This window comes from Lissotriton vulgaris, chromosome 8 (genome assembly GCF_964263255.1).
Source record: "Lissotriton vulgaris chromosome 8, aLisVul1.2, whole genome shotgun sequence".
Classification (NCBI taxonomy): Eukaryota; Metazoa; Chordata; class Amphibia; order Caudata; family Salamandridae; genus Lissotriton; species Lissotriton vulgaris.
This window is the reverse complement of record NC_141696.1, coordinates 712,085,433-712,101,330: the sequence shown is the minus strand read 5'-3', so window position 1 is coordinate 712,101,330 and position 15,898 is coordinate 712,085,433. Positions and strand designations below refer to the sequence as shown.

Genomic DNA, 15,898 nt, shown 5'->3' with positions numbered 1-15,898 from the left:
TCCCAGGAACTCCACCGATGTGACATGGAAATCACATTTGCTGAGCTTGCAGAACAGCATATTCTCCCTCAGCTTCTGGAGTACCGCCGAGACGTGTCTTACATGATCCTCCTCATTGTCTGAATAAATGAGGATATCGTCGATGTAGACCACGACATATATATCCATCTCCTCCCGAAACACCTCATTCAGGAAATACTGAAAGGCGGCCGGTGCGTTGCACAACCAGAACGGCATGACGAGGTACTCGAATAGGCCAAACCATGTCTTAAATGCGGTTTTCCACTCGTCGCCGTCCCTCATGCGCACCAGATGGTAAGCCCCTTTCAAATCCAACTTGGTGTAAATCCTCGCCTTCTTGACCTGCTCCAGGAGAACACTTATGAGTGGTAAGGGGTAGCGGTTCTTTATGGTGATGGCATTCAACTCCCTGAAGTCCACACAGGCCCTCAGCTCCCCGTTAGCCTTCGGTATGAAGAAGAGTGGCGAGGCGGCGGAGGATTTGGACGGTCTTATGAAACCCAGCCCCAAGAGTTTATCCAGATATCCTCTGAGATGTACGTTTTCCGGTTCTGTCAATGCATACAATCTGCCACTGGGCACGTTGGCTCCTGGGACCAGATCGATCTGACAGTCGTATATTCGATGTGGAGGGAGCACCTCCGCCTTCATTTCATCTAACACATCTTCGTAACTGCGATAATTTCTGGGGAGCATAACATCCTTTTCAGCTGCCGTGGCTACCATCGGACTTACGTTCGGATCTGAGAGGATTTGTTCCTGTTTCTTCTCGTAGTGTATCCGGCAGAACAGGGATTTCATCTTGATGGTATGTGTAGGCCAATCCACGGAAGGGTTATGCTTCTGTAACCATGGAAGTCCCAATATGACCCCGTATTGCGGTGCTCTGATTATGCTAAAGTCTATCTCTTCCAGATGGCTCCTTCCATACTTCATCGGTAGACCCCCTGTGTGCTGTCCTATGGGCCCGGTCACCAATCGTCTTCCATCCACGGCATATACGTCTTCTGGAACAGCTTTGGAGAGAAGCACCAGCCCCAGTCTGTTCGCCTCGTTAATGTCCATGAACATGCCTGTCGCCCCCGAATCCACCATGGCCACCACCGGTACCCACTGGTCGTGCACTCCCACGTGCACTGTGATGAACAAGTGCCTTTGTCCCTTGGACACAGAATTAGACAGTGAAGGGATGAAATCGTGACTCCTAGATGCCCCTTCGTTGGTCTGGGAGTCCTCTAGTTTTCTGCCGGGACGTCCAACACCGCTGTTACCAACCGGTTGTTCTTATATCTTGTATTTTTTGGCTTGGCAGGACACTCCCGGACATAGTGACCCTTCTTGCCGCAGTACAGGCACAGCCCCTGTTTACGGCGGGATTCCTTCTCCGATGCCATGAGACTCGCTCTGATGGCACCGAAGTCCATGGGTTCCCCCTTGGGTGGGGTCGTGGGTTCCGGGCTTCCCACCGTGGTATAAGATGGAAGAGCTTTTCCTTTTCTTCTAGTGTCGCCTCTTCTGTCACTCATCCGATGATCCAACCTCAACACCAGGTTGATAAGCCCCTCACACATCTTGGGTTGTGGGTCGATTTGAGCAACCACATCCTTTAGCTCGTCACACAACCCTTGGTGAAACAGCGCAGTTTGTTTCGCTACTGGCCACTTGGTTTCAGCCACCAGTCTGCGAAACGCATTGAGGTATTGCACTAGATCGTTAGACCCTTGTCTTAATTCCAACATCTCGCGGTCTGCGGTGTATGAGTCTGCCCTTCTGTCAAATACTTTGAGGAATTCCTCACGAAAAGCCCCCCAGTCACAGAGGATGGGGTCGTCACCGCACACCAATGGTACAGCCCACTGTGCAGCGTTCCCAGCCAAGTAGGATATTAGAAACGCCACCCTTGCTTGGCTCGTCGGGAATGCCTTAGGCTTACATGACAAATGCAGAGCCACCTGCGTAAGGAACACTTGCACGGTGTTGGGGTCTCCGCTGTATCTCTCCGCGGTTGCCAAGGGAATAGCAACCGGCATTTCCACCACTACCGATGGACTCTGTGTCGTGAGGGAAACGCTGGGCGTTAATGGGTCTGTTTGTATGGCATCCAGCCTAGCCCGCACATCTGCGGTTTCCTGTCTTGAGACCGCGAGCTCTACTTGCACTGCGGCCAATGCGGCCAACACGTTGTCCAGGGTTGCCATGTCTGTAAACGACCAGGAGACTGTTAAGGTTTATAAGGTTGGATATTTTGTAACACCTGAGGGTCTCGGGGTCGCCACAGACACCACAAACAGGACACGACACGGTTCTAGGTTTGGTGATTTATTGTAAAGTAATACAATATACAAGAAAGCAATAAGGTAACTTAGTCACTGGTCACCTTCAGCCAGTATACGTTACCCCGTCCTCTGCAAATACGCCGGTCCCGGCGTATGCCAACAGAGGGCAGAAACACAGTAGCCGGCAATGCCACTCGATGTGTTTGAGGGAATCGTGGAAACAGCCGTTTCTCACAGTGGAGTCAGGGAGACACCCGGCCGGGGTCTCAACCTGAAGGGAGCAGCCGCTCGACCTTATTTCACAGAGGAGTCAGGGAGACACCCAGCCGGTGTCTCAACCTGAAGGGAGCAGCCGCTCGACCTCTTCCTCTTCTACAAAGGGACGCTGCTTCACCTCCGGGTGATGCGTCACCGTTGTCCCATTAATGCCAAAAGCAGGTGACGAGAGCAGCCGCTCGATCGTCTTCGGAAACTCTACAGCCGATACGCGGTAAACACCTCCTGGTGTGCGTAACAGCTGGAGCCTCCCGTTGGTCTGGAACAGGCTGGGAGCTGCGGCTCACACCAGCGAATGTCCCAGTGTGGGACTCCCGACTCCTCTGAGTCGGCGGCGGCAAAGTTTCCGCGTCCACTAACAAAAGACAGGCTTCTCGACTCGTCCGAGACAGAAGCGGCAAGGAAGCTTTCCTGGAGGCTCACCGAGAAGAAACAGGGCGGACTAACAAAGATCGGCCCGGGGAGACTCTCTCGACCCACCTCCGTCTTTGTCCTAGGATCCTGCTGGAATTCTTCTCACAGCTGGTGCACCGGAACAACTTGGTGGAAGGTCGTGTGGAAACTAGAATATCCGACACCCTCCTTCGTTTAGGTACCGCCTTTATAGGCGGGTGGTAATTGCGTTATGTAACCATTACCTTGAGTTGCGTAACGCTCCTCCCGCTTGGCCTTCTGGGAGTTGTAGTCCGTTGAAGTCGCGGATGTCTTTTCCCTGTCGGTGCAGGGATTTCCTGACAATTAGATAATACGGAAAGGAAAGCAATACAGAAATACAGGGAATCCACATTACAAGAACGTGGTACTGCTAATGCTAGCCAAAAGACTCGGTCTTCAATTCATTTTTTTACAAATATAACAAACATAGTCAGGATATCTATAAAATTCTCTAAAAACATTGGAAATTGCTGCAGAAAGTGCCAGGAGTGATGGGGGAGATTTCAACAAAACCAAAAGTGACTTATCGAAGAGGAAGGACATTGAGAGATCTGTTATGTCCCAGTTACGTGATCTCTAAAAAGATAAGTAATATGTGGCTGGCGACTCAAGTAAATGTTTTTTTTACATGTACAGATTGTAATGTATGCAATTCGGCAAAAACAGACTCAAAGAATTTAGTTATAACACTTCTCGGGTCTATAAAATGCGACATATGATAACATGTAATACCACCTTTGTTACATATGTAATTGGGTATCACTGTAATATTATATGTGAGGGCAGCACAACCTTGGACGCTCAAAACCAGAATAGAATTCAAGAACATATAAGGGCGATCCGGCATAAGGATACTAAATATCCCATGTCTGCACATATGAGAGAGTGTCATGGAGGCAGACCAGAAGTTTGGTTCCATGGCATTGATCATATCCCTTTGAGAATAAGAGGGGGGGGGAGAAGGAGCTGTCCCTTCGCCAAAATGAGGCGGTTTGGATCTGCCGGTTACGATGTACCATAATATGGGATATAATACTGACGAGGAGTTATATTACTTTATGTGGTCTTTTATGTGATTTTCTGGATATTTGTGTGTTTTAAGGTAAATTGACATATTAGGGAGAACAATATTATCATCAGAAGCTGAAAATTGGGTAGGATGATTTAAAAATGCAATGTGGCTAATTACCTTTGTGTAATTTAAAAAAAAAAGGGTCTGAATATATTGTTGATAAAACTAACAAATGGTGCAGCAAGATTTTATTGTGCTGATTTGCCCATGTGGATAAATGAAAATGCCATTATATAAAATTGTGAATGTAATAATTTGGTTATATGGTGCTGTCTATTGAGGGGTTGAATACGGATTTTATATGTATCAATATCATGTGGACCCAATATGTAGTTCTTGATGAAACAAAATTGTGCGTGATTCTACTAGAACTGAACATATGACCAATGTAAAGGGCTGAGTGCTACTGAACTGTCGATTGTCCTGTATCCTCTGGGGAGATTTGAACCCTTGGCTGTGGGAGTTTTTATACTCTTTCTCTGCTATCTGAGACATATCTTGAAATGGAAATAATTATCCACGATCTGCGCAGATATATATGTCTGAGCTGATGCACGTCGGCTACTTATTGCAATTGCATGTGCGGTTGGTTAAAACCCATTTCATTGGAGCCCAATATTTTTCCCTCAGGCCTCTAAGGATCAATAGGAGTCTGGTGTTTTCCGTAATGGTTACCTACCCATCTTGTATTTCGTAATCTTTCCTTTGTGACTAAAAGGATAAACCGAAGTCTGTGTCTTCCTTATTGGTTACATACCTATATGGTATCTCGAAAGCTCTTTTTTGTGACCAAAAGGAAGCAATAACAATAGGTTGACAATTTACAATTGGGGTTTCTTAAAAATATGATGGGAGTTTCGGACCCCTGGTCATGGGAGTTGTGGTACTCTGTATTTGCCGATTGAGCTATGATCAACCAGGGAGGAATGTGCCCTTGGTTTTGGATTGGTTTTGGCTTACATGTGTGTATGCTGACGGGCGTTTTTTTCGACCACGACCGAACAAGCGGTAGTTAAAGTTTAATAAAATTGCACCCCATTTTCTTTGTTATATGTGCATGGGGATTGATGGAATTTTGTGGGGTTTTTCTACTTTATGGAGCATTATGGGTTGATTGTGGGTTAGAGTGGGTATTTCTGTGCATTGAATAAAATCTAATTATCCCTCCCACTTTCATTGTAACATCCCCTTTTGTAATTGAAAGGATGTATTAGGAATTTGTGATTGGTCCCCAACCCGGGTATCTTGACACGTGGCTGTTATGGTTTACGTTGACGCCACCTGACGCAACCAGGTGTTTAAATAAGAGGTGCTAGGTCGGGCGTTTTTCGCTTGTATATTACAAAATTTGCTGGCTACGTAGCGGGAGTACGAGGCTTTTTGATGAGTGTGCACCCGATTTAGTTATGTATATATGAGGTGTGGGCCTTTTTTAAAGAATAATGGTTGTTACTGTTTGCCTTTATAACTAAACACTGGGACGGGAGAATTGTTGATAGTGCAACCGTCTGAAGTCATTTTTGAAACGGGGTTTGTTTTAACCGCATTTGTTTGGAAATAAAACATTGAGTCGATGGGATGTGCGGGCCCTTTTATAGTACAATGTCAGGTACAGCACTTTTATGGTTGAGTCTGGTGGAATCGTTCCGAGACAAGCTTTAATTTAAAAAATAATATGTTGTATTTAGCGCTAGTACTGTAAATGGCCTTGCGCTCGGGTACTGGATAATTATGAGGCTTTGAGAATAGAAGATGTTTTCAGAGTACTAGGTATCCAGTGATGAGGAATTGAATATCTTTCAAAAATTGGGAACGTGTAATTTGTAACCATTTAAACATGCATTAGCCATGAATTTGGTTTGTGTTTCTAGAAACGACTGGATATATACTATACAAGGAATAAAATCAGTTTGGACGCTTAAAGGTGTATATTTTGATAGCAGGCACATCAGCCGTTGTTATTTTTTGCATTTTGAACTGGATTTGAGCCTGATGCAGTTCGTAGAAATGGTAAGCGGGTGCTCGTTTTACTGGGTCATGGGACCAGCGGGAAAGGCTGGGATTGAATTGGGGACATATCACCATAAATAAATCATTTGGAGTACTGAGCCATGATAGGCCCTAGGGAGGATATGGATATTTGTATCATCTCTCTCTCATTTTTTTTTACAGGGTTAGAATTATTATATTAGGGTGCATTCATAGTGTTGTTGATTTGACTATACCTTTCCTTTCTCCTTCTTGATATCTTGCAGGCACAATTAGACTTAAGTAGTCTCTGCCTGAAATCACTTTAAACAAAAGAGCGGTGGAGCACAGTAGATGATTACGCTCGTATATTTGGGTCTGAATTTGGATACATCTATTTGTCTTGGTAGGCGCAATTTTGTTATAATATATGATGGGTAAAGATTCCAATATAAGGATTTTATTAGATTAAATTGGATCGGTGTAGTTAGGATATTTTAGCTGAGAACCTGCGAATGTCCTTTAAAATGCTCTGGTTTCTATCTTCTTTCCAAATGCTGAGATGCAATACAGAACTTTCAACATTTTGGTAGGCACTAAGTCCAACTATTGGATAATTATGTGATGTTGTGTTTTTTACAATGTTCAAATAAGGAATACCAACAAGTATGAATCATTTTATCTGAAAATAGATATAAAGGTAATATAAGTGAGTGTTGCTAAATTCAATTAATAAATGCAATTATCTGTGACGTTTTTAAGGAAAAAAGTCAGAGTATCTGAAATCTTTCGTAGATGATTTAGGCTCTCCTGTCTTTTATGTAATAATATTAACTGTCTATATGTAATTAATTCTCTGCATAGTATTATGTGTGTGAAGTAGTGTGGCTCACTGGTTAGAGGCGGCAGACCCGAGAGCAGAGGACGGCCCGGGACCAGGGTTCGATTCCCGGCGCGGCAGGTTTCTGGACCAGGGTCAGCGGACTCGATAATTCTCTCGCCTCGGTGCCCACTCTGATCAGCGATCACACTCGGCAACTCTGGGCATTAGCTTGCCTCATCTTCACTAACGGCCCCCCAGACCGCCGGGGATGCCTGGTCTCACCCTGGAGATACCCATTAAGGGACCATCTCTCAGGGAAGCCAGGAAGGGTTTCGCGGCGGTCGAAGCGCCAGGACGCCTACGGGTAGCAGTGCGCTATATAAATGCCTACACACATGCATTTCATTACATTGTATTATATAAGTGATTTTAAATGTTGTTTTACAGCCCTGATGAAGTTCTTTGTATAGAACGAAACGCGTTGGCTGTTTGACTATTTGGTGTACATTGTCAACACTACAAAGAACAGTAAAGAATTTAAATTTTTCTCAACACTGGACGAACATTCCTGTATCTATTGTTCATGGACTCTTTTAAAAAATGGTGCAACTTACAGTTGAAAAAGTGCAATTTGCAACTATATACATGAGCTAGAAAACCTCACTTCGAGTGTAAGGCTTAAAAGAAAGTTTGCTCGTTAATTTGATCTGTACGTAGCGCATTCACTGGCGACTTCCTCCTCTATTTCCCAAATATTTATTATATATTACTAACTGTACTTTGTATCTCTAGGCATGTTACTCTAATCAAGATGTGGAACGACCTGCCACAACATATCCGTTCAATAGACAGCCTACCAGCATTCTGGAAAGCTGTGAAAACGTTTCTATTCCCTTGCCTGTAACCCTCCCTCTGTCCTGTCCCCTCCCTCAGACCAGGATCTGGGTTCCTAGCGCCGGGACGCCTCATTGCTGGGGCAGCTGTCGCGCTCTACCAAAACTATAGAATAGAATAGAATAGAATTTTGGAATAGTTGTATACATTAATGAACTGTAGGTTGATTTGTCCATTCCTCTTTCATGGTGTTTTGCTATATAAATTTTCTTTGATTGTATCCTCTTGAATGTTATCTGTATAAAAACATTGTACTTTTTGAAAAAAGATATTCCTGTGTTTTTTCAAAAAAAAATTCTCATTTATTGAGTGTTAACATTCTTTAATCTGACATATGCTCTGATTGTTCAAAGGTTCAGGATCAATTTGGATTGAACCACTAAGTAATTTTGTGTATAGCACACTAAAGTAAGAACTTTGAAACAAAATCCCTTTCAGGCCCTTCTTAGGAATAAAATGAAACATTTTTGGGCTAACCCCACCTTTGCTGCATTTGACATCAGCTAGTCGGCAAGGGATTTATGCTCGGTTGAGTCGAATGCTAAGGAAAGGTCGAGGAATATGAACGCACACGCTTGATGTGTGTCCCTTGTGTGAAGCACTTTTCTGCAGTTTAAAATGGTTGTTTCTTTATTCCATTGAGGTTGAAATCCTGACTAAAAATCATTCAACAAATTAATGGTTTCAAAAAGTGTGAATCGATGTGATGTGACTACCGTTTCAAGTCCTCCTGATATGCAATGGAGGCCAAACATAAATAGGTTTGTAGCTGAACAAGACCTCAGGGTCAGCATTAGGTTTTTGAAGAAAAGAGTTGATTTAATATTGTCAGGTTTTATGCTAACATTGGAAAAGTGGTGATGTAAACTTTGTTATCTGAGAAAGTTTTAGCACAATATTTCAACAATAAACATAATGTTTGTTGAGGCTGGCAACAGGCAGGCCAGGGAGAAAATCAAGTATTTACTAGGGGTGGGTGGAACTCGCAACGTAACATAAAACCTCAGCAAAATTCTGTTTCTTTACTGCTGCTTGAGCAAATTCCCTATTCGAGCAGTAGCTTCTCACAGCGTACAGTCATGACTGCCCGCAACATCCTGCGCTGAGAAAATGTCGCCGGGTGCCATCCTAGCACCTGAAAATCGCACTAGGGGACACCAATTCCTGCTCGCCAACTTAACGTGGTGAGCTGCGCATGAAAAATATCTGCGGCGGTTGGTGGAGTTTTGCTGGAACTCCGTGTTACAAGACTAATGTGGAGTGGGCAAAACTCTGCGAACTCCGCCTGCAGAGCGGAATTTATCATTTACCCATAGTATTTAGTTAAAGAAAGAGTACCTAATGCATGGCACTGTTTTTCAGAAGCCACTGTAGAGCCTATTAATAAACAACATTTTAAGTGGTTGGAACATGCAAAGATTCTCTTTAGTAGTTGGCAGACATAGCAAAACTGCAGCAATTCAGACAAATTGATAGTTTGCAAATAAATGCATGACCTGCCAACAAACCCAATGTATATTAAGAGTATTAAGTAAAATAAAACAGACCAATAAAATCTTTTGTTTTGGCTTCTATTTCTCCCAGCATAGTCTCAGGATTGGCGTTGACTTTCTCGTTATCTGCGCAATAATTTTCTAAAAAGGTTTTATATTCTGGATCTACAAAGAAAAAACGTAAAATTAATTAGTACTAAAACTGTTATATAATGTATTCAAATATTTCAGGAAACTGCTGTAAGGGAATAAACAGTGAAAAGGTTCAAAGTCTTAGACATGGACAAGACCACAAAATATACCCTGAAATTATTTATTTCTTTTTTTAAAAAAATCTTATTTGCATTTTTTAAGAAGAATAACGACATTTGAACATTACACTGGCCTAATTTCAGGTTGTCATTTCATCAGTTTATGCCAATTTCAATGTTTCCTCATCCCACCCATTGTCACACCATCCCATCCACCTATGCTACAACTTCATTCATAATTCCTGTTGCATACCAGCTGGTCCTACATCTCCAAGTCCCACATGCCCCAGACCTTCTCAAACGTCTTCTTGCAACCTCTACTCTTGTATGCCTTGTGTTCTATGATTTTGCAGTGGTCCATCTCTTCCTTCCACTGCCTGAAAGATGGGTCGTCTCACAGCCCCACTTCAGGGCAATGTCCCGCTTGCCAACTAAAAAAACAAGGTTCACCAGTAATTTTTGATATTTGGTGAGGTCCTAGGGTGGCCATATACCAGTAGGGCCAATCTAGATGTCACCTATGTAGTGTCCCCTATCCACTTCCTCCAGGAATCTGGTAACACATTCCTAGAAGTGGCGTATGTGCTGGCAGTGCCACTGGGTGTGGGTAAATGTGCCTTCTGTACCACATTTCGGGAGGCACAAGGCATCCCTCACCTTCCCAATCTTACAAAATAATGTCCTAGTGTAGTATTTTCTTTGTATGAGTTTCAGTTGGATTAGCCTATAGCTGGCCTTGATTGTTCCCTGAGCAAGATGCCTAGGGCATCTAGCCGATTCTCAACTTCCATTTCATGAATGTCCAGCTCACACCAATCTTTGAGGTGTGCAAGTGCCCCCTGGTTGTTTCATACCAGTGTGACATACGTCAGGGAGATCAATTTACGTTTGATCAATCCATCTAACAGCCTACTCTCAAACAGAGACTCTTCCTGGGTCTCTTCATCCTTAGCAATGCTGTGTGTGAGTGCATGTCTTAACTGCCTATATTTTACCCATTGAGTGGGCAGCATCTGGTATTCTTTCTGCAGATATTCACAGCGGAGCACACCATTAGCTTCCCACACATCCCCAAATGTGGTTATTCATATTCTGTCCAAACCTTAAAAACCTTGCAGTGTGGTCACCTGCGGTATCCGTGTTCTTTCACACAGTGGCCTCCTGGGAGTGAGCCTTGTTTCCCACTTCATTTCTCTGAGCAATTTCCTCCAAACTGCTAGGACCACAATTGTTGCCGGGCAAGTCCTGTTGTGTAGCCTGCCTCCATAAAAGACATGCATGCAACAGTAGTCACCCATCACTCATCTGTCCATCCTGATCGCCATGTCGTCTGTATCCATGTAGACCCAGTTATTTAGCACGCAAACCAGTGTGGCCTCGTAATATTTCCTAATGTTGGGAAGCGCAATACCACCATCAAATTTAGAGCATTGTAGGGTCTGATTTCGATCCGAGGGCGCTCCCCTCCCATCCTCAACAAAAAGTTCTCCCCGGTAAAAAAGGCTCCCGGGAACGTATATCAGGTATTCTGCTAAACATACCGCAGCAGAGGTCATTTTAAACATGCTCTGCCCAATAAAGACGAAGGCAGCATCGACCAATGTTTTACATCCTTCTCTACTTTTTACATCAGCAGGTCAAGGTTCGCTTGCAGTATGACTCTGCATTTCTGGAAATCCAGATACCAAGATATTTTAAACCATGGGGCTCTACTCGGAGGAGTAGCGGCAGCTGGGCACATTGCTTCCAACCCTTCATTGGAAAAAGGTGAAATTTCTCTCAAATCCAGAGATTTACCCAAAGATACAGAATATTTCCCGAATATGGGTCATGGAGTCATCTGCATACAATGAGATTTGCTCTTCCAACCCTGAGCCTCCCATCCAACTCCAAATCCTGGCATCAACTCGTACCAATGCTGCCAAAGGTTCGAACTCCAGGGCAAATAGAATTGGCGAGAGAAGGCAGCCCTGCCGCGTATCCTTGCCAATGGAAGACTCCTCTGAAAGGAACCTGTTAACTCCTACCCTGTCGGAGTGTTGAACTTATAGTAATTTGATCCATTTAATGTAGTGTGGTCCAAACCCCATTCTCTTGAGGAGCAAAAACACGAATTGCAATTCCACTGAATCAAATGCACTAAAGATATGATAGCCCAGGTACTCTCTTCCACGCCTGGTTGTTTCCATATTATTTTGGGGATGTTGGAAGTTTAATTTGGTTGAGTGATAAGGCATGAAGCCAGTCTGATCCGCCCGTTCAAGGTCCAATATTACCACGTGCAACCTGTTGGTCTTCACTTTTGCAAGTATCTTTACATCTGCGTTTAGTAGCAATATCGACCTGTATGAATCACACTCATGCCTAGGTCATCTGGCCTTGGGCAAGAGGACAATTGTTGCCATACCATGGTCTGTTGATAAGTATCACGCTCAAAGCCTCCTGAATCAGCAGCAGAGGCTTGGTCACTCCTCTAGCCATTCTGCAGAAAAACAATGCAGGCAGTACATTGGGCCAGGGGCTTTATCAGTCTGCAATTGAGCAAGTGCAACAGTAATCTCAGATTCAGTGAAAGTCTGACTCCAGAGACTCACGCTGTTCCCTATTCAAAGCTCGCACTGGGCGGTCTCGTACACAGACCATAATCTCCTTAACCAATGCCTCTATCCTCAGCTCATAGAAGGCAGCCATGTAGTGTGCTAAATTTATATTTTTAAAGAACAAGAGCAACCCATATGTCCCTGTGAACTCAGTATTTAAGTATTAGCTTCCAACAGGTATTCATGTGGAAGTAAATTATAGGAACAATCTTCTTTTTGTCACAGAAAGTTTCCATGTGGAGATATATCGAAGAAAAATGTTAAAAAATAAAACAGTATTCACCTGTTACAAAGTTTAGGCGTTTCTTAACAATTCTGTTGTCTGATCCAAGTTTTCAGAGCACCCAGTTCAGCTAAAATTAGTTATTTATTATTTTGATATTGCACAAAACATCAATATATATATATACAGAGGACTCGTACAGAACCACTGAATCCTGTTATCAAAAAGTGAACTGCGGAACCCGCGATGGGTAATGAATGGGGCAGGACGGAACTACAGTGCCCATAATACTTTGCAACCTACTACAGCTTGAAAAGGATTCATTCACTACTAAAGCGCTATGAATCTTGGGACATTGTAGAAGACTGCCGACTCCGCCTTTCACTTGCCAAAGCCCAAGAAGAAGGAACTGTGCTTCCGAAACGCGTAGGCAGGCAAAAGGACAAATTACGAGTGGAAAGCCATCTTCCTTATTTGCAATAAAGTGAATCGACACTTACCTGCGTGTGGAGTGCTTTTTCAAGTCACAGAAGTAATTCGTAAGGACATGTTACACGGCGGCTTCTGGCCGTGGAAGAAGCACCACCCATAGACGGCTGGAGACGAAAACATGGGGCCGTGGAGGCAGGCAACGCCCTGCCTTAGACAGCGCAACAGGGGCTCATCACTAAAGGAAGTGTTTTCCATTCGGGGCGCACTGAAGCGCTTGCACTCAGAGGACTCGTACAGAACCACTGAATCCTGTTATCAAAAAGTGAACTGCGGAACCCGCGATGGGTAATGAATGGGGCAGGACGGAACTACAGTGCCCATAATACTTTGCAACCTACTACAGCTTGAAAAGGATTCATTCACTACTAAAGCGCTATGAATCTTGGGACATTGTAGAAGACTGCCGACTCCGCCTTTCACTTGCCAAAGCCCAAGAAGAAGGAACTGTGCTTCCGAAACGCGTAGGCAGGCAAAAGGACAAATTACGAGTGGAAAGCCATCTTCCTTATTTGCAATAAAGTGAATCGACACTTACCTGCGTGTGGAGTGCTTTTTCAAGTCACAGAAGTAATTCGTAAGGACATGTTACACGGCGGCTTCTGGCCGTGGAAGAAGCACCACCCATAGACGGCTGGAGCCGAAAACATGGGGCCGTGGAGGCAGGCAACGCCCTGCCTTAGACAGCGCAACAGGGGCTCATCACTAAAGGAAGTGTTTTCCATTCGGGGCGCACTGAAGCGCTTGCACTCAGAGGACTCGTACAGAACCACTGAATCCTGTTATCAAAAAGTGAACTGCGGAACCCGCGATGGGTAATGAATGGGGCAGGACGGAACTACAGTGCCCATAATACTTTGCAACCTACTACAGCTTGAAAAGGATTCATTCACTACTAAAGCGCTATGAATCTTGGGACATTGTAGAAGACTGCCGACTCCGCCTTTCACTTGCCAAAGCCCAAGAAGAAGGAACTGTGCTTCCGAAACGCGTAGGCAGGCAAAAGGACAAATTACGAGTGGAAAGCCATCTTCCTTATTTGCAATAAAGTGAATCGACACTTACCTGCGTGTGGAGTGCTTTTTCAAGTCACAGAAGTAATTCGTAAGGATATATATACATATATATATATATATATATATATATATATATATATATATATATATATATATATATATATATATATATATATATATCCAAGCTCCGAACATCCAAGGATCCTTAACCCCTTGCGTGCTGATGACAGAACGGTTCCGTCATCAGCATCGGGTGAGCTGTGCTGATGACGGAACCGTTCCGTCATGACTCCGCCCGCGCAAGGCGGAGTCAGCACAGGCGGAAAATACGCCCCGCACGCAAGGGGTTAATCCATAAAGAAAGTAGCACACACAGGGGGTAGTTCCACAGAAGATTTATTACGGGAACTTAACAGCAACGACGCGTTTCGCCTTAGGGCTTTGTCAAATTGTGCAGAGAGCCGAGGCGCCCGTCTGCTTTAAAAGACGTCATTCAGTATCATCAAGTGCAAAGAAGGACTGTGGTCCGTATATCGCAAATGGCCGCCATCTTAAGACGATGTAAATAACTAAATAGTGATCACATATGCAACTCAAGTTGGATACCCAAGAATATTTGCATAGCCGAAACAAATGTAACTTCATACATACAAGTTAGTTGTAAAAATATGATGATAAAAATAATAATCATGACGCCCTGGATGGGCAAATACAGTCCAAAACCATGCACATGGTGCTAATCACGCCCTCGATGGGCATATCTGAAGCATTGTTGTCATTTCAAAAACAGAGTGCGAAAACAATTGCGTGTAAGATACAGAAGATCATCATCTTCTACTTTCATGTACCAAGCTCTAAACGCAGTTGCCGCTTAGAATCACACATTTTAAATATACTGAGCGCACAAGAGCACTCTAGATGAAAATTCGAAATACACATGTAAAGCTCTAATGCTAATACTGCTGTATCAAGTAACCACACTCAAATAATATCTCGCCCTGGATGGGCACATCTGAAATGACAACTTCAAATATACAGTTCATAAATCCATCAGAATGACATCAATTCATTTAAAACCATGTTAAATATTCATGCTTATCAATCATGTTATCATCAGAGATGATCAAAACAGGGATCATCCCTGTTTTGATCATCTCTGATGATAACATCAGAGATTCCAGCACAAGATTACTGGTGCCTAGGGTGACACACTTATGAGGCAATAAGTGTGCAACTTGAAGTCAGTTACACATACACTCCAGGAGGGGAGTGATTCCCAAGAGCACAGTCAAAACAGAATAAAACAATTGGTGGTGTACAACCCGATAACTAGAAGCTAAGATTACAATCTCCCACCACTACAGTAAAGGCCAGTGGGAGCCCTGTCAGTACCTGTCCCAGCTTTTGGTGCATCAAAGATTGGAGGCCTGGTTGTACAGATACACTGTGAAGTAGCAAAGTCTTCCCTTCCCATTCACGTAGGACAATAGTATAGCATCCAGCAGTGTCTGACCGTGTCTAGAGTGTGTGAAAAGTCATGGATTTTCAGATCAGAATTACCACCTCCGTGACCCGGAGGTGAATTGTGCATATAACACAACCTTATATTTCCCTCTGCCCAAGCTGTTGTGCTGTGCGTCCAACATATGAGTTCCCTGTAAGAAGTTGACATCAGCTTTATACCTATTAAGGGCTTTGGTCACCAGACCTCTCTTTACGTTATTTCCAAGCCTACGATCCAGCGGGGCACGGTGTCCTTCATATATCCGGGGTGTGTGACATGCATGTGTATCAGTGTCAACAAGCCCCCATAACATCCCCCACCTTACCTTACAGTGCCGTGATCCATTTATTTATTTATTTATTTATTAAGCAACTTGTATCGCGCAAACTAAACCCGAAGGTGTCAAGGCGCCTATCAAAACCAAATCAAAAAGTTTGCAGAGCACCACTAAGGGTATGCACGTGTAAAAAGGTGGGTCTTTAGAGCAGATCTAAAAGCTTGTAGAGTGGGGCGGGACCTTACTTCCAAAGGGAGGGCATTCCACCATCTAGGTGCCA

The 15,898-nt window shown here is 43.9% G+C and overlaps 1 protein-coding gene across 2 annotated transcripts in view; it reads right to left on the bottom strand.

Moving 5' to 3' along the window:
- Positions 1-15,898, bottom strand: part of UPF3A (UPF3A regulator of nonsense mediated mRNA decay) — a 596,178-nt gene that overhangs the window by 286,612 nt on the left and 293,668 nt on the right. For both annotated transcript variants that reach the window (XM_086934582.1, XM_086934583.1), the window contains exon 5: positions 9,313-9,423. In XM_086934582.1, coding sequence (XP_086790708.1) covers positions 9,313-9,423 — 111 coding nt within the window. The remainder of the gene's footprint in view (positions 1-9,312; positions 9,424-15,898) is intronic.